Consider the following 24,704-nt stretch of genomic DNA (forward strand, 5'->3'; position numbering starts at 1 on the left):
CTGCATAAGGCCCCATCTAGGCTAAATGAATACACTTCTTTGCCCAACATCTGAGGATAAACCTGAGGACCATATTACTGTGGCAGCCCCTATCAGCCGGCTTGTAATACAAGCGAGTCAGCAGTCAATGAGATACATTTGCAACCAGGCATTTGTCAGCGACTCAGTGCCACACAGCCCGGAGATTTAAAATGTCCCGCAGTCAATTAAGTGCTGCTTGAGACGTGAAAGGTGCCGGCTAAGCAGGCCGCTGCTTACTTTAAATGGCAGGCTGGTTAAGGGGGTGATGATGGGGTGGGGGGTGGACAGTAAGCTGGAGGCGCTTGAAGCATTTCTTCTGGCTCTGGGCCCACTGCATTTTCCATATTTAGAGAATATTTGCTTGAAGTATAAGTCAAAATAACAATAATAATAATCTCTCATGACCCTCAAACGAATGCAACTATCAAGTGGATTGGCTGCAATCTGAACAAAAGACACATGCTGGTCGTCGTCGTTGTCTATAATATTCCTTCTGGGGGTGTCATGCAGTGATATTGTAATCCAGCAGAGAACTGTTCAAGTGCTGTTGTGATTTCGCTGACCTGACCCAGAAGGGGGATATTTCCAAGGGATTCATTAGTCAAGCTGAGAAGGGAAAATGCCTCTCACATGTATGTGTGTAATAAGGATAAGGTAGATTTGTCCTAATTGCTGTATTAATTGCCTAGTCAAGTGAGGCTGAGGTTCATACCTGTGCAGCCAATCCTCTGTGAGCAGAGGATGCGACTCTCTGTCATCCAGTGTGATCAGTGTAGAGGGATGATCTGCTGTGAGTCAGGGAGCCGCTGAGAAAAGCCGGTATTAAGACGACTCGATTAACAGACGAGCTGTTACTGTATGCAAATGAGCCTTTGGTGGCAAAGTGATCAGTGTCCAGGTTTAAGGAGGAGGAGGAGAAGCTGTATGTTCTCAGCTGATTAGGCGCCGCATAAAGTGATGGAGAGGGTTGTGTAGGTAAGATTTGTATGTGTGTGTGTGTGTGTGTGTGTGTGTGTGTGTGTGTGTGTGAGGAAGAAAAAGAGAGAGAGAGAGAGAGAGAGAGAGATAATTGATGCATGGGGAAAAGTAATCCGAGAAGAATTTTATGAATTCAGTTTGTCACTTTCTGTTGAGATGGGAAAAGCCATTGAATATGTTGAAAGAGGCAAAACATAAAGCTTTACATACAGGTATTGATTAGAATTTTACAGGAGTCTTGACCTTATCCACCAATAGTCTGACTCTAGATGGACAATATAGCCTGTGGTCCAACTGAATGTCTCTACAACTTGGACAGAGATGGGTAAGAAAATGTTCATGACCTTTACCCCGCTGCATGACATCAGCTGCTAAAAGACGAGTGAAGGAACTGGAACTGTAAATGCTTTGATGAAAGTGTTAGCGTTGTGCAACGGATTCTCCTCTATCTCCATCTACTAATTGTCTATTACTAATTATGAGACGAAAGGTTCACTAAAAATGAAGACTATAGAGATCATCACCAGTTGCAGATGAATGTGGACCAGGGGCGTAAAGTGTATGTGGGGGCAGGGGACAATGGCCCGTTCCCTGCTGCCTACCCCCCTACTTCCGGCCCCCTTGCATGGACCACACCCATCTTCAAACTCGGCCTTCATTGTGATCTCGACTACACACCTGTAAAGTTTTGTGTCTGCATCTTGCACGTTGTCATGCTATCACATTCACAAATTTTATCGACAAGAGACAGACAGACAGACATGTAAACACCTCAAAACGGCTTCTGTTGTAGTTCCCGCTACAATGTCTCCAGGACCACATTTTGCCTTGATGACACACAGACACACAAGGTGAAAACAGTACCAGTCATACGCTGTGGCGGCTGTTATAACAGCCTACAGAGGTCAACACCACTGCATGAAATAGGCGTTTTCTACGCGTTACTCCCGTCGTCAAGCCAGCAGCCGCTTGGATTTTGATGAGTGTCTATTCGTGCTGCTTGGAGCGGAAGTAAAACAACATTATAATACACACATCATATATTAAATGTTGTTGAATATGTGAGGCAAGTGCGAAATAGGTTTCTTAGCAAACCATAATAGGTTTAGAGAATAAGAATAAGCCTTTTCGTCTAACTTTGATGTGGGATAAAAAACCCATTTCTTCCATAAGTAGTTCAACACACTTATACTGTTGTGCTTAGTACTTCTTAGACTACGTGCGCAAATACTATGAACTACTTTTATGGGTAATTTAAGAGTGATCCAAAGTCCCTAGAAAACAAAAATCAGCCTTTTCATATAAATTTGATGTGGGATAAAAAAAAAAGAAGCATTTCTTCAATAAGTAGTTCAACACACTTATATTGCTATACTTAGTACTTCTTCGACTAAATGCACAAATATATGAGCTACTTTTACTGTTTAGTTTAGGAGTAATCCAATGTCATAAGCCTTCATCTAAATCTATGCAGTTGCACTTGCACACTTTTAACATACAATAGTTGTAGACTGTGGAGACAGCGTGGCCGGCACGGTAGTCTCAGAGCAGCTTTCACTTCCTTCTATTTTCCTGTTACAGGAAGTTAACACATTGATTCAATACATGAAACAACATTGTAAACAGGTAGGGTGATCTATTTCTGACTATACATTTTTAGGCTACTAGCAGAGGCAAAATGTTAATTTCGGACACTGATCCTAATATTATATACTGTATGCTCACTATCTCTCTTTTACTCCATATAATATTTACATCCAATTTAATGGAATCAATGCTCTTGTGCATTTAGTGATTTGTTCACTACTTCACTGGCTTATTGTGCCACCTCCAAATATTGACTAACTTGTGTTTTATGTAGTCTGCACAAAAACAGTGCTAGCATGCAGGTATCAACAACAGCAAAGCTTTATTTTTATACTGCTGGGAAGATTGTTGACAGTCACAGGTACAGGATGAGTTTATAAGATATTAGCTTTGGTCTCAGTCTCTCCTCACATTTCATCACTTCTGTCTCTACAGTGTTGATGTGTTTGCTTGCTGCATCGAGTTTAGGAAATTTGTTATTTCAGTTCAATTAATCAGTCATTTCAGATTACTACACACAAAATGAAATGTGGTAAAGAAAAGTGCATTGTTCACGCCTCCCTCACCAGAATAAAGTTGGCTGGTTAGCGTTTGCTTATTTTGATCTATAGCATTGTATGACTTAACTTGATATACAAACGTTAGAAAAGAGTATGAAAAGTACAAAATATCAATATATTACCTTGATATAAACTCGAAGAAATCCCTCTCCCTCATTTACAATGATGGTGAATATAAAAATATATACACAATTAATAAAAGATACACGATAAAAGAAAACAATCGAATAAACAAGTGAGTACAGTTAATTAGAGATACAAGATACAAGGTATAAAAACAAATCAATTAAAACAAGTATAAAGATACTAAAAGAAGATATAAAACAAATCAATTAAAACAAGTGCAAATAAAAGTGAAAGTCCCATCATTGATTTAAAATGCCCAAGGGATACTAAAAGTATAAATTTTTAGGGTGCTCTGCAAAGAGTTCCAGGCGGTCAGAGCAGTAGTGTAAGCCAATCATTAGACAGTGTGTGATTGTGGTCCAGACTCCTGGGGGATCAATCTAGCTGTTCTGGATATTGAGAATATGGAGGAAGGGGGGCGAGGACGCATAGGAGTGATATTTCGTAGGGTGACATAACTGGATCTTCATGCTTAAACCTTGGTCAGAGGGACAATCAAGCATGAGAGACCCGTGGGTAACATTTAACAAGCAAGCTTTATTCAGCAAATGGCATGGCATCTAAGTTTGGCATATGACTCCATGATAAGATGTCGCTCCTCTTGTGGTGAGAGAGGGCATCGGCGCAGACTTGGAATAGAGAATAGAGAATCCCCATAGCCTCAGCTTTAGGGTAATCAGCCTTAGGGCAATTAGAGCAATTAATCTACCCTAATTAAAAAATCCGGCTCCGTCAGATCACCCACACGGGTGCCCTTTACACACACTGAAGGTTTCAGCCCAATCGCATGTAAAACGGCATAGCTGTGGCCGAACACAGAACTTGAAACAAACAGTGGACAGAGCCCACATACTCAATTTGATTATTGAAACAAATAGGGTGATACTTTTTCTTTAAATAAACACTTCCTAAAATCATTTTGTCGCCGAAAAGGTGGGTCTCTTAACAATGTAGTGACACCTAGATCCTGTTATCAACTCATCATTTACCTTCACATGATTTCATCCGCAGGAAGCAACCCTCATCTACTTTATCACTGTCTTCCTTCTTACACAAGATCAGTTTTTTACAAGGATTAGCATCGTTCCCAAATCCTAAAAAGTGAGAAGGGTAGAGTGATGATTCAATCGTCTTGAATGAAGTTTTTCCATTGACATCCTTCAGGAAGAACACAGCCTCGTGTCCATCGCCCTTAATTTCGTCTGGAACAGCCTACAAAAAAAGAACCACACACACACATAAAGGAAACCAGGATGAGAGAGGAGGAAAAATGGCAGCCATGGGAAAGAAACATAGCCAGGAAGGGACAGAGGAGATTGGTCGAATTCACTAGTTTCACTACATGTAATGAAACTGGTAGGTTAACCACATTTTGCAGTAGCTTGGTGGAACTACTACATTTAAAATTGGGTCGTGCTTTTTTTGTCATTTTGAATGTAACCTACTGCAACTACCAACATTCTTATAAAGGAACAGAAGGGATTTCAACAAGGGAATTTGACAGTAGCCTACATTTAATCCCTTTATGCTTGTACTACCTGGTATGGTTCAGCACCTTGGACAGCGCATATTTATTTCTTGTTCTCTCTGCTCTACAGACAAACTTTTAATATGACAACTAGGGTTGGGTAACAAAACACAGTCCCAGTCGCACTATGGCACCAATTCCTCTATGACTGGACCGGTCCGTGACCAAATTGCAACGCAGATGTCGTTGCCTCATTTCGGTGCTATGCCTGAGCTGGCAATTAAAATATCCGCCCTCTGGTGCTCCACCGCACGCGTCTTCATAACGTTATCGTTTGGAGCGCACTGCTTGAAATCGACTGTTTTCCTCTGTATGAAGTGGCGGTCGCTTTCCTCTCCCATGCGAAGTGACAAACCTCTCCGGTAATAAACAATGACAACCGCTCAACTGCTTTGAAAAAAGAACAAACAAAAATTCTAAAACAACACTTTGTTCGTATATATATATTTTTAAATGGTAATGAGCTGACCTTTGTATTGTAACACCACAAAGTTATAGAAATCCAAATGGCTCGTTTAGAGGCGCGCCCAAAACTACATGTGGGACCGAGGAAAATCTAGCTTTCATGCTCTGATGCTCAGCTGCCTGCTGTTGCAGCCTCAGCTGTGGGCTGTGTCTAGCTAGCTGCTGTATCCGATAGCTGTGTCAAGTTACCTTGGAGTTACGCAGTGATTTTACCATAGCACTTTATAGAGGTGGCCAATACCGCAATACCGTCGTATTTTTGCCTAAGGCAGTGATCCTCACTATTTCTTCGATGAGAGCCGCACTGGCAGGACAAAGTCAATAGGAGAGCCACTTTTACCGCAAAACACCAAAAGCCACCCCAACCAAGCACATCTGCCTACCATTTTTGTGTGTGTGTGTGTGTGTGTGTGTGTGTGTGTGTGTGTGTGTGTGTGTGTGTGTGTGTGTGTGTGTGTGTGTGTGTGTGTGTGTGTGTGTGTGTGTGTGTGCGCGTGCGTGTGTGTGTGTGTTTGTGTGTGTGTGGGTGGGAGGAGGGGGGGGGGGGGCCTGTCACACAATCAGAGAACTCACATCCAGAGTGTACATTGCTGCTGACACCAGCTGAACAAGTACACTAAAATGAGACATGTGCCTTATCTACATTACATTACATTACATTACGTCATTTGGCAGACGCTTTTATCCAAAGCGACTTACAATAACACATTTTTTTTGGTTAGTTTTTTTTTTTTTTTTTTTTTTAAAGAAAGAAAGAAAGAGAACGAAGTTAGATCAAGAAGGGCCCAGATGGAGCCTGAAAAGGTGTGTCTTTAGTCTTTTCCGAAAGATCGGCAGTGATTCAGCAGTCCTGACCGAAGGTGGAAGCTCGTTCCACCATTGAGGTGCCAGGGACGAGAAGAGTCGAGATCGGGATGAGCGACTTTTGAGCCCCCGTAGCGAAGGAGGGGCGAGGCGACCTGCACTGGTGGAGGAGCGAAGGGAGCGGTGAGAGGTTTGGAACCTGACCATGGATTGCAGGTACCGGGGAGCTGTCTGGTGTACTGCCCTTATCTTCTGATCAAAAAGCCTTCAAGAACACAGATATGCACTATGCAATACAGGCTCAAACAAAGCACACCTTGCTTACACCTTGCAATTATCTATCTCTCTCTCTCTCTCTCTCTCTCTCTCTCTCTCTCTCTTTCTTCCTCACACACACACACACACACACACACACACACACACACACACACACACACACATATATACCAGTTTCCCCTAGAAAATCTTTCAGGCCTGGAGGGATTTCGAAACGTACCCTGACCGCAACGGTGGGGGCCGTCGGTGGGGGCCGTCGCTGGCGACGCTGAAGTTTTAGCTAACCTGTTCACATCTATGTTTGCAATGGCATCCCAAGTATCATCATACTATTATGGGATGCGATGCGAACAGTTTTATTATGGGATGTGCGTTTCCCAGGCAACGACACACGTTGACACGTTTTGGAACAGCGCTGCACGCTGGCACAATACTCCTAAAAGCAAAATGCTTATTGTTTTGAATGATTTGGCACCTTCTATTACTGTCAACACCAGTATTGTCGTTTAAAGCAGCTGGGCTGCTGTAGGCACCGTGGTAGACGGTAGGAACCGGTAAACCGTGCAACACTACTTCTGTATGAGAAACACTGCTGATCTCTTAGTCAAGGCCGCCCTCGAGAGGCCATCTCACCAAGCACACAAAGCCTTACCTGACTGACTGACTGACTGACTGACTGACTGACTGACTTGAATTTGCCTCATGAGGCCCTTGGCTGCGCGCTGCACCATGGGGGAAAACCACCACCATGAAAAATTACAAAATGGACCAGAAACCAATATCACCAAGAGCAATTTTCATGTTCACATGTTTTAGGATGGATTTTTCTTTAAGGCTCAGACTAAACAGCTTTATACAGTCTAGTGCAGTGATTCCCAGGGTACGTGGAGGTACTACAGGGGGTACTTGAGAGAAAGGGGGAAAATGGAAAAATGTAAGAATAAATCACAAAAATAAATGAAATGCTGAAATAAATCTGCACAATAGGCACTAATTGCACTTTAATTCGATTTCTTATTTTGTAATGTAATGTTCTTCAAAAGGTGGGTTGTCATTCATTGTGTCATATGCTATAGTTTTCTCTTGCCATTTGGCCTTTTCTAAGCAAAATGTTGGAGTCGGGTAAAAGGGGGTACTTGGATTCAGAAATCAGGGAAATGGGGTACTGAAGCCAGAAAGCTTTGAGAACCACTGGTCTAGTGGAACATAAACAGACATAGATTTACAAGTCGTCAAAAGTACCTTTTTGAATGACTATTTATAGCTACTCACCAGTGTCTCTGTACTAACTTCACCCTCCCCCTTGCAGCATACCACCACTTCCTCGCAATCATTTTTGGCAACGAGTATGACTGCTCTCCCTCGACCATAGTCTTTGTTTGTGTTGTAGGTTATGACTTTGAATTTACAGCCTACAAGACAAGGAGACAAGCAAGGGGAAAAGTAGCATGTAAGAGAAGATAAACATTCAATGATAAGAAATATAACTTGTTAAAAAAGCAAAATATGATGAGTCAAATCTACATTCTCGGTCCACATAGGCTCTTACTCTGCATAGGAAAGACTCATCTAGCACACAATCAGCTACAAAGCTACATACATTTGTACTCCTTCAGGGCTGTTGGGCAGCAGTAGCATCCTCAACCTCTTCACTGCAACCGTTAACAACCCTGTGATCAGTACTCCCGCCACATGAATTCAACCCCGTGATCAGTACTCATGCCACATGGATTCAAGTCAAAATCTTCACGTTTTACGGCAAAATGTTTGAATTATACATATTTTATGACTTTATGCATAGCGCCTGCCCTCTACTGGTTGAAACCCGATTTTGAAATTGAGTTTCTTATCTTGGTAAAGTCGATGTAATGAGTCAAGTTCACGTCACCAACCCATATCCCCCCCACACACACACCAACGGCTCTGGAGTCGGCACACAGACTGAGGAGAGGAGGTGAACGTAGCGATTGAGTCGAGTAGTTAGCTAGATTGTACTGTTAGATTATTTTACTCCCTGAGCCAGCGTAAGGCATAATAAAGACTTGCGACGCGCACCCTCCCAGAGCGCAGTCAGTCACTGCCCAAATGTCACCTCGCAGGCGCGCATGTGCGAGCATCGACTCGATTGCACCCCACTCCCCCTCCCCACCCTGCTCCCCTCCTCAGCCCCTCCTCTCAGTCTGCATCTTTCAAAATTATGCAGTGAGTTTAAAGGGACAGCTCACCCTAAAATCCAAAATACACATTTTCCCTCTCACCTGTAGTGCTATTTATGCATCTATATCATTTTGTGTTAGTTGCCTGTGTTTTGGCGATATCGGCCGCAGAGTTTCTCCCTTCTCTCCATTACAATGGAACTGGATAGCACTCGGCTTGTGGTGCTCAAAGTGCCAAAGAAATAAATTTGATAAACTCAACAACAATCTCTCTTTCCAGAAATCATGACCCCGTTACTGAGGATAATCCACAGACCTTGTTATGAGCAGTTTCATGGAGGAACTATTTTCTTTTGACCGAACTACACCCGCTAGCTGCTAGCTAGTTCCTACATGAGACTGCAAAAGAAAATTGTTCCTACATGAAACTGCTCACAACAAAGTCTGTGCATTATCTTGAGTAACCGGGTCATGATTTCTGGAAAGAGAGTGCTGTTGAGTTTTTCAAATGTATTTTTTGGTGCTTCAAGCGCTACAAGCCGAGTGCCATCCAGTTCCATTGTATTCAAGAGAAGGCAGAAACTCAGGCAACTATCCCAAAACGCTATAGATGGATAAATAGCACTACAGGTGAGACGAAAAATATGTCTTTTGGATTTTAGGGTGAGCTGTCCCCTTAAGTTCAGACCTGGGGGTTTAGTTGCCCTTTAAATTGAACCTGCCTGTACTTTAAGACCATCAACACTGCACTGAATGACACGCTCACCAACAAAGCCTCAAATAAAAACAAATGATCAACGACTCACTGTAGAAATACATGTGAAACTCAGTCTATATTGGTGCATCTTACCAGGATCATTTTCTTGCCTTTGAGGTAAGTCTTTAAACAGTAGCATTCCATCCATAACCAGAAAGTCGTCGTTCTTGTTTTTGATCCAATTTTCTGAGCATTTCTTTGAGTTTTCGAAAGTGTCTGACTCAATGTCTGCATATTTGAAAGAAACATCGTCATAATAACCACAGTGAGTTTATCCCATTACACAGTACTGTATGAATGGATAAAGACAAAAACTAAATAAATGACTCAAAAATTATATTACCTGTAGTACCGTCGCCCACTTTACATAGACGTAGGGCATTGGAAAACAAGAGCAAATCATTTTATTAGTTTCAGTCAAGTGCAATATTATTGAAAATAGCCCATGAAGTTGTTGAGAAAGAGTAAAGTAACTAATCAGTTTTACCTATAAAATAGAATCCACCCTCCCAGTATGTACAGTATGTAACAGCAGTGGAGCAGCTGCTGGTAGCCATCAGGTATACCTGGTTATAAGACAAAATTGTTATAGAATATTTACCCAGAATATAACTGTGATTGGGACAATTTCTAATTCATACAATGATAGTATTCCTCGTTTTCATGGGGGACCTGTCAAGGAATCCTTGAGGTTTTGGAATACTGTTACAAATATTTAACACAGGGGTGCCACTGTTTGAACACATAACTTTGAAGTGAAATATATCCCAAATACAGCACACATTTATCATATCATTCAGCTGTTCATTTTGTACTTTATTTGGTGCGTGAGAGATTGAACTTTGTTGCATTATGACTCGAGTACTAGAGGTCTTTCATGTTGACACTTACCTAGGTATTCTAAATTGGAGTACTTGGATTTACAGTATGTGGACCCTGTGATTTAAAAGTGACATGAATTCAGCAGTAAGCCCTTTCCATGCACCTTCCAGGCAGCTCACCCTTGCAGCTTCAGCTCCCCTGTAAAGAAATGGTAACAATGATGTAATGATTTTTGGAATAATATACACAGATCAAAGTATTAGGCCTACTTTACAGCAGTGTCCACAGTGTCATTGCACCAAATGACATTTAAAAAACATGCCAGTTCAATGCTGCTTTGCTTATCAGAAAGCAATGCATAGCCTACCTGGTAACATGACTGAGGACATTTGACTAATTGTTAGGGTCCACTCGACATTAATCCAATCAGCAATTATTTCAATACAATTTCTGCTTTTATATCAGGTCCACATTATTCCCATAATCTTACACTTACACACTAAAACAGAGATTTTTAAAAGAGATCTGCTGCTTGGTGGATTATCTAGATTCTTAAAGTGCCAGAATCAATAGACTGTAATCATGTTTTATGAGGCATGTATGTTTGCTGATCAGCAACTACCCAAAAACGTATGATTTTTTACTGGAGTAAGTTTGATATCTTCATACAAGACAGAATGACATGTTTGGCCAGTAACAATATTGCAATTTTAGGAATGGTCTTCTCAATTTGTATCCATTTCATCATTACTTATCACATTTTGTCTACAGAAAGAGCAGGAAACCACAGAGCAGGATGCTACAGGTGAAGTGTAACTTCCTGTGATCAAGTAAATAATATCTGTTTTAATATTCTGCTTTCTGTTTAACTTAGCCACCGATGTACATTTACAACTGGTTGATTATTGATTGATTGATTGATTGATTGATTGATTGATTGATTGATTTTATTATGGATATAAAAGACAACAAAATCCAAGGGATAAACATGTGGTCTTAGAAAACAGGAATAACACATAACATCAAATAAACAATACAGATCAATCAAGAATAAAAAGAAACAAGAGATACAATCAACACAAGTTAAAAAAAAATCAAGAAGGGCTCAGGCAGCACGTTACTAGTCTAGCTTACTCAGCAAGAATATTTTCAGAAGGTTCATTACTTTATAGATTTAGCTGACACAATTTGCAACCCCCCGGCCCCAAACGATGGATCACCCAAGAGAAGCATGTTATAAATACATGGTTGTGTTACAAAATAACTACAGGTTTGAACAGGCCGCCTTTGAGATATGTACAATAACGTTACTCACTCACCTGTAGGCTACTGTACTCTGGTCTCTGGTGTGGTCACGCGGATACAAGTTACTTACAACACAGCTAAACTTTTAATTCTGCGACCAACCGACCACCATGCACGTCACAGCTAAAAGTCAAATGTCTCGTTCTGTAAAGTTTTGAACCAAACACCCCCCCCCCCAACCCCACCCCCATCCCCACCCAACTAATTTTCCGCTGCAAACGGAAATTGCTCAAATCGTTGACTGCCCGTCTGCTGCGGCAAACGTTTCAGTAATCATAGTTCCACATCAAAGCTGTCAATTCTATTCGAACGCGTCTTCCTACCTCCACTGCGGTCAACAAGCCAGCTTCCTCTACAAGAGCACCGATATATAATCCGTCTGCAGTAAGGTCTGCAGCACTGACCTAAATGTCTTGATACTGGTTACTTGATACACCCACTCTCAAGGGCAATCACTTCTCCCCCGAACACATATGCACATATCAAGCAAGACATCCCACACGTAGAAATAAAAACATGTTGCCTAACGCTACATAAGCATCCTAAGCAATCATGCACGAACGAATAGACAAAACAAAAACAAACAAACAAACTTCTTACCAGTAAAACCACCCCCGTGGGAGTTGGACACCGCCCCTCCCGGGCGTTTGAGACCCACCCAGTCTGCTCGCAGCCAGGAAGGATTGCATCACTGATGACATCGACATCATCGCTCGATTGACATCACATTAGGTAATTAGGGCAATTACCTAATTACAAAATCGGCTCCTGCTCTTTACACTTCCTGAAAGTTTCAGCCCGGTCGCACGTAGGCATTAACCTGACATTAACCTGACGCTGCCAGATGGACGGTATAGCTCCACATACGTTTCACTACGTCGAGATTCTCTTTTGATCTCGCGAGGTTATCCATCTTGCAAGCAGGGCCGATTTTACACTTCATGGGCCCCTGGGCTATTCATCTCTGCAGGCCCCCCCCCCCCCCCCTCAATTTGGGTGTTTTTTTTAACCTTTTTTAGCCGTATTTAAAGGAATATCTCATTTTAAATCAACATTAGGATTATACTGTTGTGATGTCATTATTCAGTATCTTCTCCTTTTCTAAGCCCTAGGCCCTAAGCACGATAAATTCGGGAGCCCTCTCACAGGGTTCCATGTCGTTGTTCCGACCTCTCGCTGTTCCGACCTCCCCTCTCCCAGCCCCCATGCCTAAACCTAACCTCCCCCAGACCCTAACCCAAAACCTAACCTCTCCCACCCCCACGCCTAAACCCAGAGGTGTAGTGCTATCTAGAGAAGTGGGGGAACGCACCTATATGGGGAACACCTGCACACGCACAGGTCCCAACAAAGCCACCCCCCCCCCCATGCACGCACACACGCTAACGTTCACGTAGCCTATTAATTAATCGTTCGGGCAATCGCTTATATCAACGAATTAAACGAGCAAAGTCACGGATTCCTCAAGTGCTGCAAACCACTGTCACTGACACATGACTTAACTGTGTCCTCGTCCTGTAGCCCATGACATTTGCAACTCTGAAACTAAAAGACGTATATGGGCAGAGCAGAGCAGACTCAGCAGAGTCAGTTATCAACACAAACAGCTAAACAATCTCTCAACCAGCGATCACACAAGTTGCACAAGGCATTGATTATCATTTGGCACGGCGGCCGGCATTTTTAGAATTTTGTGGTGGCGGCCGGCATTTTTAGAATTTTGTGGTGGCGGCCGGCATTTTTAGAATTTTGTGGTGAATTCTGCAACTAACGCTAACTTTTGATTCAACCGCGTTGAAAAGAAACACGCTTTTAACAGTTTCTTCATGCTTGTAAACGTACCTTTTTAACAGCTTGTCCGAAAAATGAAAGGATGTTTGGCTGCCTTTTTCATCTTTACTTGTTAAAGTGAGGTAGGCTACTGGGGGGGGGGGAAATATTTTGATGCTGAAAAAGCCAGTAGCTGTTTCAGTATAGCTTTTATTAAACTGAGGTTTCCCCCGCGCTGTAGCTAGTTAAGGTGGAATGTTTCCTTTTCCTTCAAGCCACAAGTTGATGCTGTGTGAATCATTCAGCCCACCTTAAATATAGTTAAGGTGGAATGTTTCCTTCTTTCTTCAAGCCGCGAGTTGATGCTGTGTGAATAATTCAGCCCACCTTAAATATAGGACGAATGACAACGTTGCCAAGTTTCACTCGTTTTATTGGCTCGACATGCACACACACACACTGACACACACAAAACACCCGTTGGAGAAGTATGGGAACGCCGTTCCCCCGCGTTCTACCGGCACTACACCTATGCCTAAACCTAACCTCCCCCAGACCCTAACCCAAAACCTAACCTCTCCCACCCCCCACGCCTAAACCTAAGGTCGGCATTGCGAGTGGTCGGCATAGCGGGTGGACACCCTCTCACAGTGGATGTTATTACTCTGCAAAAAAAATTGAATGGCGTCAGTAAAAAAAACATTTTTTGCGAAGACCCTGGACAGGGGGCCCAAAAAAAAACCATCAAGGGTCCCCCAATTATTTTTTTATTTTTATTTTTTTGGGGCCCTTGATGTCCCGGGCCCCGGGCTTCAGCCCGGGTAAGCCCGTTGGTAAAATTGGCCCTGCTTGCAAGCAAGGTTACGTATGCATAGCTGTGGCCGGAGAAGGTTCTGCTCGCTCGCTCACTCACTCACTCACTCACTCACTCACTCACTCACTCACTAGTCTCTTAAAACAGACTGTGTCATCTATATCCGGCGAATGCAGCTATATAGTACATGATGTATGGCAACTCGTCTGTTCTGAGACTACTCACTCACTCACTCACTCACTCACTCTCACTCTCTCTCTCTCTCTCTCTCTCTCTCACTCACTCACTCACTCACTCACTCACACACACACACACACACACACACACACACACACACACACACACACACACAAAGGTATGCCTCTCTCTTGAGGTCTGCAGACAGACCCTTCTCTGAATAAAGTTGGCTTGTTAGCGTGTGCTTATTTTGATCTATAGCATTGTATGACTTAACTTGATATACAAATGTTAGAAAAGAGTATGAAAAGTACAAAATATGAATATATTACCTTGATTTAAACTTGAAGAAATCCCTCTCCCTCATTTACAATGATGGTGAATATAAAAATATATAGGCTATGAAATAATAAAAGATACAAGATTAAAGAAAACAATCAAATAAACAAGTTAGTACAGTTAATTTGAGATACAAGATACAAGGTATAAAAACAAATCAATTAAAACAAGTATAAAGATAATAAAAAGATCCAAGATATAAAACAAATCAATTAAAACAAGTATAAAGATAATAAAAGAAGATATAAAACAAATCAATTAAAAAGTGCAAATAAAAGTGAAAGTCCCTGTTAGCATCATTGATTTAAAATGCCCAAGCTCTGCAAAGAGTTCCAGGTGGTCAGAGCAAAAGCAGATTGTGATGTGGTCCAGACTCCAGGGGACCAATCTAGCATGGTGTAATATAAGAAAGTAGCTTTCCCACAAGGGCCTTGCAAATAAAGAAATACATAATGCTTATTGTGTCTCTGAGATAGAGAAGACCACCCAATTTTTTCATACAAAATGCAAGTAGAGGCAGAGGCATCCCTATAAATGACATCGCCATAATCCAAGACAGAGAGAAAAACAGCTTCAACAATCATTCTCCTACAAAACATAAGAAAGTTAGATCTACAGTATTTCTATATATACTAGGAATCGAGCGCGCTATGCGCACTCGATTCATATGGCTCGCCCGCTGTGCGGGCTCGTCCGCCCTGCAGCTCGCATACGCAGCTCGGCCGCTGCGTGGCCTCGCCCTGGCTGCTTCTTGATGGCATACTTCAGACATCACTAATGACATCATCACTGGGATATATATAGAGAGAGAGAAAGAGAGACACTGGCTAGTGGCACGTCAGTGGCAGCTAAATAGATATGAAAAGAAAATGTTACAAAACTTTTTTTGCTCAATTATGTTTAAACCTGTTTTTATGCAATTATGTTTACATAAGAAAATGTCACTCTTGCAATGATAGGAGGTCGGAGGATTAAGAGTGTTCCACTGACATTCAACTGAGATTCCACAATTAATAAGCTGGTCTCTCAACGCAATTGATAAGATTATCTCCACGAGGAATGCAGGATCCGGGGAGCCTGAGTGCCGCGGGGTACGTAATGGACGCCTGGCTCAAATGGCGGGTACTGTGCCTTGCTGTTCTGACCGTCGAGGATGTCGAAGATATTTATCTATTTGGATTTATGATAGCAGGACACTTGCTAATGGGATTGAGCATTGCCGTTGTCTATCGGAAAATTACCATGATGATGGGGAAAAATTCTGAGAGCCCCAAACTACCTATGATTATGGGTATGATTAACGAGTTTAGCCGTGTTGTGAACACTCAGACTATTTCGATTACGGATCGCAATCTAAAGGTGGATGGTATGATTGCAGACGTGAACCGAAAATTGGACGAGATCTTGGAGAAGTTCGAACATCCGGCGCAGAAGTGTTGGAAAGTATTGGAATGTTATTTTCACTCCGCTAACCAAAACATCCACCACTGTTTCGGATCCCCCCACTGCATGTTGGCCTTGGCCTTGGCCCCTCCTTTCCTCGGAAACATCCTACTGGAGCTGCAATTAGCCAGCATAGCCACTAGTGTTCTGTGGACGAGCTACTCCCTCCACTACCCGCTGCAACCCCCCCCCCCCCCGCAAACCCCCCCTCCCCCCCCCCTCGTTTTTCTTGTTCTTTGTGTCTGTTAACTCCTTACATTTAACAACACATGTTTATGTATTGTATAATATTCAAGTGTGCCTTTATTGCTATTCAATCTACTAATAATGTTAAAAATCTTAATTTGAGTATTGAAGGTGATACCCATTCGTGTGTTGTGTTTGTCCCTTTTATGTTGTTTGTTCAGAGGACCGCAATGGAAACAAGCCTATGCTTTATGCTACGGCTTTATTGTGTTTTTATCCTCGGTGATTGTCTGTATCTGTATTTGTGTTCCCTGTTTCTTTGTTGACATTCACCAAATAAAGTCAATCAATCAATCAATCAATTTCCAACTTCATCTTGGAAGTCTCATCAGGCTCATCTACGTTGTCATTGTATGGACACAAGACCAGTTCTTTCTTAGAAGGATCTGTAGCATTCTTCTTTAATCCTAAGACGTGACGAGGGTAGAGTGTTGATTCAATCCTAAAGGTTCCACCGCATTCTTTGACATTCTTCAGGATGAACAAAGCCTTGTGTCCACGGTCCCCAATGTTGGCTGGGACAGTCTACAAAAACAAACCCAAAAACACATAGGAAACCTAGGATGAGAGAGGACAAAAAATGGCAGCCATGGGAAAGAAACATAGCCAGAAGGGGACAGAGGAGATTGGTCGAATTCACTAGATGTAATGATGAAACTGGTAGGTTAACCACATGTTGTAGTAGCTTGGTGGTTGAACTACTACATTTAAAATTGTATAGTTTTTTTTTTGTCATTTTGAATGTAACCTACTGTAACTACCAACATTTTTATAAATGAAAAAAATTACTTGGACAAGGGAATTTGACAGTAGCCTCCATTTAATCCTTTTAGGTTTGTACTAGTACCTGCTATGGTTTAGCACCTTGGACAGCACATATTTATCTCTCTTGTTCTTTCTGCTCTACAGGCAGTAGAGATATATAGCATATTTTCGTCAGACGCTCAAACTCAGGCTCATTACATTTACATTACATTACGTCATTTAGCAGACGCTTTTGTCCAAAGCGACGTACAATATCACATTTTGTCAACAGTAGGAAACAACTATGCAACACAATCAATGACAGCTAAGACATTTTGATAGACTAGAGTAGCAGCTTGTAGGAAGTAGTTTGATAAGGAATAAGTAACATGTAGCATTAGTAGGTTTGAGTTTTTTTTTTTTTTTTTTTATCCTTCGTGTTAAAGTTGTGTGAACTGTCGCAGTTTTAAAATTGTAAACGCGGTTAGCCGGCTAGAGTCAGACGCTCAAACTCAGGCTCCATAGGGTTCCATTGCCATTGCCACCCAGTGACGCGGTTTGTTTACCAAAATGCTGCTCGGCTGATCCCCCGTATATGACAACTAGGGTTGGCTAACAAAACCCAGTCCCAGTTCCACTATGGCACCAGTTCCTGTATGACTGGACCGGACCGTGACCAAATTGCAACGCAGATGTCATTGCCTCATTTCGGTGCCATGTCTGAGCTGGCGATTAAAATATCCACCCTCCGGTGCACCTCTTCATAGGTTTTGAGTGCACTGCTTGAAATCGACTGTCTTCCTCTGTATGAAGTCAAACTTTATTTCACCTTAGTTTTTATTGTGAATTACATTCTAATTCACGATGAAAACTAATGTGAAATTATTAGAAAATGGTCAGGGGGCCACTCTGCACCCTGTCGCGGGCCGCATCTGGCCCCCGGGCTGCAAGTTGAGTATCACTGCTCTAGTGGAACATAAACAGACATACATTTACAAGTGGTCAAAAGTACCCTGTTGAAAAAACTGACTATTTATAGCTACTCACCAGTGTCTCTGCACTAATTTCAAGCTCCCCTTTGCAGCATACCACCACTTCCTTGCTGCAAACCTTTTTGACAACGAGTGTGACTGCTCTCCCATCACTCTGTTCGCTTGAATTGTAGGTTATGACATTGAATGTGCAGTCTACAAAGGAAATGGAGACAAGCAAGGGGAAAAGTAGCATGTAAGAGAAGATAAACATTCAATGATAAGAAAAATAAGTTGTTAAAAAAGCAAAATGTGATGAGTCAAATCTACTACATTGGCACTCCTCAGTGCACATAGGCTCTTACTCTGCTTAGGAAAGACTCATCTAGCACACAATCAGCTCTGTACATTTGGTATCCTTCAGGGCAGTGCCTCAACCTCTTCACTGCAACCATTAGCAACCCCGGAATCAGTACTTACGCCACATGGATTCAACCCCATGATCAGTACTCACGCCACTTGGATTCAAGTCAAAATCTTCACATTTTAGGCCAAAATGTTTGAATTATTATTTGATTATTTTATGCATAGCGACTGCCCCTCTACTGGTTGAAACCTGATTTTGAAATTGAGTTTCTTATCTTGGTGAAGTCGATGTAACGAGTCAAGTTCACCTCATGTCATCAGATCATCAACATTGCACTGAATGACACACTCACCAACAAAGCCTAAAATAAAGACAAATTATCAACGACTCACTGTAGAAATACATATGAAATTCAGTTGGTGCATATTGGTGCATCTTACCAGAATCACGTTCTTGCTGTTTAAGTAAGCCTTTAAACAGTAGTAGTCCATTACAATGAACCAGGGAGTCGTTCCCGCTTTTGATGCGCGTTTCTGAGCATCTCCTTGATTTTCGGTAAGAGTCTGTTTCAATTCCATCTTTGAAAGAAAAATTTCATAATAACCACAGTGATTTCATGCACCTACAAATACTACGGTAACACTTTATAATAACATTCAGTAGTAAGTCATTTATAAGCTATTAGTTAATGATTTGTATGCCTCCGCCGGCGATAGCCAGGCCGGAGGCATTATGGATTTGGGTTGTCTGTCCGTCCGTCCGTCCGTTCGTCCGATGTTCGTTAACGTGATATCTGAGGAACACCTTGATGGAATTTCATCAAATTTGTCTCAAACGTCGACCTGGACTCAAAGATGAACTGCTTAGATTTTGGTGGTCATAGGTCAAAGTTCAAGGTCACTGTGACCTCACGAACACCATTCCCAAGTTCGTTAACGCGATATCTCAGGAACGCCTTCCTGTAATTTCTTCCAATTTGGCTCAAACGTCGACTTGCACGCAAGGATATAGTGATTCGATTTTGGTGGTCAAACGTCAAAGTTCAAGGTCACTGTGACCTCATGACCGGTCGTTTCATGCTCGTTAACGCAATATCTCAGGAATGCCTTGACGAAATTTCATCAAATTTGCCTCAAACGTCCACTTGGACTCAAGGATGAACTGATTAGATTTTGGTGGTTAAAGGTCACTGTGACGTGTAATGACAAAAAATGCTTGTAGTTTGAAACAATTAATCAGTCGCTCGTTGAAATGAACAAAGGAGGTTTTATTTCCAAGTAATGGTCTGTCTGTATACAGAGAGTCACACTCGATTGGAAGTTTTAGAAGAAGTGCCCCAAAGCTACAGTGACTCATATCTATATCTTATAATGAGCAGTGGCTGGCCCCCACCCTCCGGAGTCTGCTGTAAAGTCCCATCACCTCACCAGGAGGACTCAACTCTCACTCTGGTCAAGCAGACCTGGACGTTATCTCCCTCACATGCCTGAAGGCCTTTGAAGCTCACCAAGCAGGGATGATTCATCCCAATGATGTTTTATAATGATGTTTTGGAACCACAGCATATCTCCGATGGGGAAGGCCACTCACCAACACTGAACACAGACAATAATGATCAACAATCAATCGATCAATCAATCAATCAATAATTTTCACTCACAGACTAACCCCATTTCCAAGCTCTTTGACGCGGTATCTCAGGAACGCCTTGACGGCTTGATTTCGCCACATTTGGCTGAAACCAGGGGCGTTTCTATGGGCGGGCCCGGGTAGGCACAGGCCCGCCCACTTCTTGCCCTGGCCCAGCCAAAAACCTTTTTTTTTTCTTTTCTTTTCTTTTTATGTGTGGTTTGCTGTCTTTGTCTACTCTGTTTATTTGTGTGATTCAACATTACATTTCATTTCCTGTGTGATGTTTGCATCAGAAATCTACCACAATCTACCACTTGCTGCTGCCTTGCTAGCTAATGGTTTTGTAGCTTAAAAATGCTGGGCACATCATCTCCAGAGTCTAATGCATGACGACTTCATGACATCCAGAAATTTTGCGCGCAAAGCGTGCAAAATTCCTAGATGTTATGGATTGTCTGTGGCCCACCAGGCCCACCTATAATTGAATTTCTGCCTACGCCACTGGCTCAAACGTCAAAGTCTGGACAGACATGGAGGTCAACTGCTCACTTGTTAGCGGAGGCATATATCCACAGTGCGGTCGTTCTAGTTTCATTTACTAATGATTTGCTCATCATTTGTTCATGATTAACAAATGTGTATAGAGACAGATTAGAATATAAAAACTTTGAATGACTTACAACTTAATAATCTACAAATGTATATTAATGTTTTGTAAATGATTAGTACATCATTGGTTCATCATTAACTAATAGCTTATAAATGACTTACTACTGGACGTTATTATAAAGTGATACCAATACTACTTGTTTATCATTACACAGGATGAAGCGATAAAGACAAAAACAAAATAAATGAATCAAAAATTACATTACCTGTATCGTCGTCCACTTTACTTTCCTCTTTTTTAAGAGAGTGTAGTAGAGCATTGGAAAACAAGAGCAAATAATTGTATTAGTTTCAATCAAATACAAAATTATTGAAAAGACCCCATGAACTTGTTGAGAAAGAGTAAAGTAGCTAATCAGTTTTACCGAAATATAATGTACCTCCTTCGGAGATTTCACAGCATGTAACAATGGGGCAGCTGTAGGTAGCCATTAGGTATACCTGGTTATAAGAAAAAAATCGTTATGGAATATTTACCCAGAATATGTAGTTCTAACTTAAATTAGTCAGGAAGACTATAATCTGCACTTTACACTTCCTCAGTTCACTTCTTATTTTCTCCACCCCTTCAAATCTGCTCACATGCTCAAAATAGCCTGTCAACTTCTGGGCTTCAATTGAATAATCAGCTGTTTGCCGCCTGGTCTCTATTATCCAATAGCATAGAGTCACATCACCTCTCACCCCACACACCTCCATTGTAAGCATATCACATTGCTTTTCACCCCTCATCGTAAGCCTATCACATGGCTGTTGTCCTATTAAATATGCTTGTTTCTATCCATTCAGCCTCCCAACCTTGCTGCTGACAGTCTCGCACCCTCCACTTCCCCTTCTCCACCCAGTTCCGCAGACCCATGAGATTCTTCAGTCTGAAGAGTCATCAGTTTCAGAAGGAGAGGCATCACCATCACCACCACCAGTATCATTCTAGACTCTACAGGGGGATATATCTGGCTGCTGCTCATGGCTGATGCAGCTCTATCTCAATATCTCCCTGTGGTGTCTAAGCGCCAAAGACTATTAACAATACCTCATTCTCATCATATTTTCTGTAAATCATCATTCATTCACTATTGTAATAAATATTATTTTATTCATTCTCTGGTATCTAGTCTCTCCTGATTGAAATAACTGTGTAAACAGTGTGTGAGGATAGCAGGGCTAGAGAAACCTTCATAGTTCTGATTGGGACAATTTCTAATTCATACAATGATATTATTCCTCATTTTCATTGGGGACCTCTCAAGGAATCCTTGAGGTTAGAATAGGCTACTCTGTTACAAATACATGACACAGGGGTCCCACTGTTTGAACACATAACTTTCAAGTTATATCCCAAATATAAATTATATCATGTCATTCAGCTGCTTATTTTGTACTTTATTTGGTGCATGAGAGATTGAACTTTGTTGCATTATGACTCGAGTACTAGAGGTCTTTCATGTTGACACTTACCTAGGTATTCTAAATTGGAGTACTTGGGTTTAAAGTATGTGTACCCTTTGATTTAAAAGTGACATGAATTCAGCAGTAAGCCCTTTCCATGCACCTTCCAGGCAGCTCACCCTTGCAGCTTCAGCTCCCCTGTAAAGAAATGGTAACAATGATGTAATGATTTTGGAATAAGATCACAGATTCAAAGTATTAGGCCTACTTTACAGCAGTGTCCACAGTATCATTGCACCAAATTACATTTAAAAAACATGCCAGTTCAATGCCGCTTTGCTTATTAGCAAGCAATGCATAGCCTACCTGGTAACATGACTGAGGACATTTTACTAGGGTCCACTCGACATTAATCCAATCAGCAGTTCTTTCAATAAATGTTCTGCTTTTATATTAGGTCCGCCTTATTGCCATAATATAAAACAGAGATTTTTAAAAGAGATCTGCTGCTTGGTGGATTATCTAGATTCTTAATTTGCCAGAATCAATAGACTGTAATCATGTTTTATGAGGCGTACGTTTGCTGATCAGCAAGTAGCCTACCCTAAAACATAAGATTTTTTTACTGGAGTAAGTTTGACATCTTCATACAAGAGAGAATGACATGTTTGGCCAGAACACTTAAGAGTAAAGATGAGCTGTATTGTATTTAGGCTTTATACAGCTGGCTGGTTGACAATATTGTAATTTTAGGAATGGTCTTCTAAATTTCTATCCATTTCATCATTACTTTTCACATTTTGTCCACGGAAAGAGCAGGAAACCACAGAGCAGGATGCTACAGGTGAAGTGTAACTTCCTGTGATCAAGTAAATATGTTTTAATATTCTGCTTTCTGTTTAACTTAGCCACCGATGTACATTTACAACTGGTTGACTATTGATTGATTGATTGATTGATTGATTTTATTATGGATATAAAAGACAACAAAATCCAAGGGATAAACATGTGGTCTTAAAAAAACAGGAATAACACATAACATCAAATAAACAATACAGATCAATCAAGAATAAAAAGAAACAAGAGATACAATCAACACAAGTTAAAAAAAACCATTTCAACAAAGGGCTCAGGCAGCACGTCAGAAGGTTCATTACTCTAGATTTAGCTGACACCATTTGCACCCCCCCCCCCCCCCCCCCCCAAACGATGGATCACCCAAGAGAAGCATGTTATAAATACATGGTTGGTGTTACACAATAACTACAGGTTTGAACAGGCCGCCTCTGAGATAATGTAGCTACATAATGTAGCCCAAGGCGTGACATAATGTTACTCACTCACCTGTGGTCTCTGATGTGGTCACGCGGATACAAGTTACTTACAACACAGCTAAACTTTTCTGCGACCAACCGACCACCATGCACGTCACAGCTAAAAGTCAAATGTCTCGTTCTGTAAAGCTGGTTAAAAAAAGTTTTGAACCAAACACCCCCCCAACCCCACCCAAATAATTTTCCGCTTCGGAACTGCAAACATAAATTGCTCAAAAAGTTGACTGCCCGTCTGCTGCCTTCTCGTGTGTTTCCTCCTCATTAGTAATCATAGTTCCACATCAAAGCTGTAAATTATATTTGAACGCGTCTTCCTACCTCCACTCCGGTCAACAAGCCAGCTTCCTCTACAAGAGCACCGATATATCGGTCTGCAGTAAAGCCACTTGCAAAACTTCAAGATACACCCACTCAAGGGCAATCACTTCCCCCCCCCGAACACATATGCACATATCAAGCAAGACATCCCACACATAGAAATAAAAACATGTAGCCTACATAACAAAGCATCCTAAGCAATCATGTACGTACGAATGAATAGACAAAACAAAAACAAACAAACAAACTTCTCACCACTAAGACCACCCCCGTGGGAGTTAGACCCCCCCCTGGGAGACCCACCCAGTCTGCTTGCAGCCAGGAAGGATTACATCACTGATGACATCATCATTGATGACATCATCGCTCAAGTGACATCACATCATTAGGTAATTAGGGCAATTACCTAATTAAAAAATCACACTTTACACTTCCTGAAAGTTTGAGCCCGATCCCAGTGGCATAGCTGTGGCCGGAGAAGGTTCTACTCGCTCGCTGGCTCACTCACTCACTCTCTCTCTCTCTCTCTCTCTCTCTCTCTCTCTCTCACACGCGCGTGCGCACACACACACACACACACACACACACACACACACACACACACACACACACACACACACACACGCACGCACGCACGCACGCACGCGCACACGCGCACACACACACACACACACACACACACACACACACACACACACACACACACACACACACACACACATCGCAGTGTCAGTCCAAGCTAGAGCCCCTTCACTCCAATGACCATCCACATACCAAGCAGGACAAAACAAGGTACAAGATATGCCCAGGTATGCCTCTCTCTTGAGGTCTGCAGACAGACCCTTCTCTTTTTACCACGGCGCTGGACCAGCGGTCCCGCTGGGGTCATAAGATGGAAACGTCAGGTCAGTCAGTCAGTCAGTCAGTCAGTCAGTCAGTCAGTCAGTCACTCATGGATGTTTAGTGAGGGATAGGAAGGTGCTAGAGAGTTGGGATTCAATGGTAACTATGGGGATGTGGGTGGTGTTTGGGGGGGGGCGCAAGGGGGATGAGGGAAAAGGGGCCATAGGGATATGAAGGTTCTAGAGAGTTGGGATTTGAGGGGT

General features: G+C 42.0%; 2 protein-coding genes across 4 annotated transcripts; both read right to left on the reverse strand.

The window, feature by feature from the left end:
• Positions 1-2,901: 2,901 nt before the first annotated feature.
• Positions 2,902-10,272, reverse strand: LOC310797047 (uncharacterized protein). The gene is made up of 6 exons (XM_083659324.1): positions 10,260-10,272; positions 9,746-9,824; positions 9,602-9,619; positions 9,352-9,486; positions 7,618-7,757; positions 2,902-4,484 (listed from the first exon to the last, which is right to left on the reverse strand). Exons 2-6 carry the CDS (start codon positions 9,813-9,815, stop codon positions 4,254-4,256), a joined length of 594 nt encoding a protein of 197 aa, XP_083515450.1. The 5' UTR covers positions 9,816-9,824; positions 10,260-10,272; the 3' UTR covers positions 2,902-4,253.
• A 5,905-nt stretch (positions 10,273-16,177) lies between these two features.
• On the reverse strand, positions 16,178-23,643 carry LOC310797046 (uncharacterized protein). 3 transcript variants are annotated; one of them, XM_083659323.1, is made up of 7 exons: positions 23,599-23,643; positions 22,016-22,144; positions 20,938-20,998; positions 20,764-20,790; positions 18,697-18,834; positions 17,966-18,105; positions 16,178-16,699 (listed from the first exon to the last, which is right to left on the reverse strand). In XM_083659323.1, exons 3-7 carry the CDS (start codon positions 20,987-20,989, stop codon positions 16,469-16,471), a joined length of 588 nt encoding a protein of 195 aa, XP_083515449.1. In that variant the 5' UTR covers positions 20,990-20,998; positions 22,016-22,144; positions 23,599-23,643; the 3' UTR covers positions 16,178-16,468. The 3 variants fall into 3 exon arrangements, with proteins under 3 accessions (XP_083515449.1, XP_083515447.1, XP_083515448.1); XM_083659321.1 differs by having other exon boundaries at positions 20,923-20,998; XM_083659322.1 differs by lacking the exon at positions 23,599-23,643 and adding an exon at positions 23,291-23,397 and having other exon boundaries at positions 20,923-20,998.
• Between the last annotated feature and the right edge of the window lie 1,061 nt (positions 23,644-24,704).

Source organism: Poromitra crassiceps, assembly GCF_964638095.1.
Source record: "Poromitra crassiceps genome assembly, chromosome: 23".
Taxonomy (NCBI): domain Eukaryota; kingdom Metazoa; phylum Chordata; class Actinopteri; order Beryciformes; family Melamphaidae; genus Poromitra; species Poromitra crassiceps.